The sequence below is a fragment of the Octopus sinensis genome, linkage group LG16 (genome assembly GCF_006345805.1).
Source record: "Octopus sinensis linkage group LG16, ASM634580v1, whole genome shotgun sequence".
Taxonomy (NCBI): Eukaryota; Metazoa; Mollusca; class Cephalopoda; order Octopoda; family Octopodidae; genus Octopus; species Octopus sinensis.
Window position 1 is genome coordinate 37,426,997 of NC_043012.1, and position 2,500 is coordinate 37,429,496.

Genomic DNA, 2,500 nt, shown 5'->3' on the forward strand with positions numbered 1-2,500 from the left:
TTCAAAAAGTAAGGAAGAATTTTGTCAAATGACTTTTGCCGTTATTAATCTGGTGCTCGGGAACAGAAACCAACAGGAAATTTTGACGAAAGGTTTCAGCTTCGATAATTTAAAAACAGGAAGTTTATATCAAAGAACCAGGAATGGTTTCCGATGGATTGGGATCAAAAAGGGTAACCTGGAAGAATCATTGGCGGAGATGGGGCGGGGGTCAATTCTCAAGTATTTAAAATGGATTTGGCGATAGATAAATATAAAGCATATGCTTACCGGAAGTGGAATATGCCGATTGCTGAGGAAAATTTGGATTTATCTGAACAACATTGAATGCACTTCCGCTCTGATTATGCATTGGCGATTGGATGTAGCCATTTTGATTGGCTGGAATTGCTGTGTACGAAGAAACACCCGGCGAGCCATAGTAATTATCTGTGCACGGGTATTGGTGGTGTGTTTGCGACAAAGATTCCGATGCATAAGGGTAGTTACAGGGTATGTCCAGCTTTTCTGTTTGTTTGGTTGGGTAGGAAGCTGCAGTAGGGGAATAGTGGTGAGATGACCGGAAGACCGTAGGGCTGCAATATGGTCCCGTGTTGTAGTTGTTCAGATATGTGTTGCTATGAGAATTATACTGGTTGTCATGGTGATTGGCTGGGTAAATTAAAAATAGCAAAAAATATTACTTTAACATTTGATTTCAAAAAGAATTATATTATTATTATTATATTATTATTATTATTATTATTATTATTACTATTTTATTATTATTATTATTATTATTATGATTATTATTATTATTATTATTATTTATTATTATATTATTCTTATTATATATTATTATTACTATTATTATTATTATTATTATTATTATTATTATATATATTACTATTATATATTATTATTATTATTATTTATTATATTATTATTATTAATTATTATTATTATTACTATTATTATTATTATTATTATTATTATTATTATTATTATTACTATTATTATTATTATTATTATTATTAATTAATTATTATTATTATTATTATTATTATTATATTATTATTATTATTACTATTATTATATTATTATTATTATTACTATTATTATTATTATTATTATTATTATTATTATATTATTATATTATATTATTACTATTATATTATTATTATTATTATATTATTACTATTATTATATTATTATTTATTATTATTATTATTATATTATTATTATGAAGGCGGCGAGCTGGCAGAACGTTAGCACGCCGGGCGAAATGCTTAGCAGTATTTCGGCTGTCATTACGTTCTGAGTTCAAATTCCGCCAAGGTCGACTTTGCCTTTCATCCTTTCGCGGTCGATTAAATAAGTACAAGTTACGCACTGGGGTCGATATAATCGAATTAATCCGTTTGCCTGTCCTTGTTTGTCACCTCTGTGCGTAGCCCCTTGTGGGCAGTAAAGAAATAAGAAACGTTAACAAGCCGGACGTGAAGCTTAGCGGCATTTCGTTTGTCTTTACGTTCTGAGTTCAAATTCTGTCGGAGTCGACTTTGCTTTCATCCTTTCGGGGTTGATAAAGTAAGTACCAGTAATCGACTTAACCCCTCCCCAATAACGACTGGCCTTGTGCCAAAATTTGAAACTATTATTATTATTACTGAGGCGGCGAGCTGACAGAACCGCTAGCACGCCGGACAAAATGCTTAGCGGCATTTCGTCCGTCCTTACGTTCTGAGCTTAAATTTCATTCTCCGATGTTGACTTTGCCTCTCATCCTATCGGAGTCGATAAAGTAAGTACCAGTTGGATGGGGATGTAAACAAACCGACATTGTTTGTCACACGGGGTAGGGAAGACAATCAGACAGACAGACACACACGCACTTTCCCTCCACACGAAAGATTTCCACAGGGCTTCCGCCCACCAAATTAATTTATAAGGCATCGGTCAGCCCGGGGCTAAAGTAGAAGACCCTTGCCTAAGGTGCCACACGGTGGGACTGAACCATTAACCAAGAGGTTACAAAGCAAACGTCTTAACCACACACCCATGTCTGTGCCTAGATCTGTAATCTGATCCCACAAACGATTTATTCCTTCATCAAACGACTCCCAATTATCTAGTTAATTAGCGGGAATACATTTCAGTAAATTATTTCACCAACGCAGAGAGAATGGAGACGAAGACAAAGTGAGTCTGGGTCGGACTTTGAAAAGTATCCAGACGTTGACTATGGTACTTACGATAATAATATGTTGAGGGTGCGGCTGGCATCGAGGGAGGCGTGGTACCGGTGCATGGAATGTGATTGGTTGGCGGATTGATAACACTTGGTCTGAGTGAGATTCTTGGAGACATTGGCGGTGTAGCCACATGACCTCCACCGTTTAAAGCCTACAAATACAAATAAAGGCGACAGTTTGATAAAATCGTCAAACTGAGAAAGGAATTTCAAAATAATAATTTTTACTCGAAACAAAATCAAATCTGAGAAATTTGGACGTCAATA

At 34.7% G+C, this 2,500-nt stretch overlaps 1 protein-coding gene across 1 annotated transcript in view; it reads right to left on the reverse strand.

The window, feature by feature from the left end:
- Positions 1-2,500, reverse strand: part of LOC115220306 (DNA-binding protein RFX6-like) — a 97,054-nt gene that overhangs the window by 6,707 nt on the left and 87,847 nt on the right. The window contains exons 17-18 of the mRNA XM_029790410.2: positions 2,235-2,385; positions 271-651 (exon numbers count right to left, since the gene is read on the reverse strand). Coding sequence (XP_029646270.1) covers positions 271-651; positions 2,235-2,385 — 532 coding nt within the window. The remainder of the gene's footprint in view (positions 1-270; positions 652-2,234; positions 2,386-2,500) is intronic.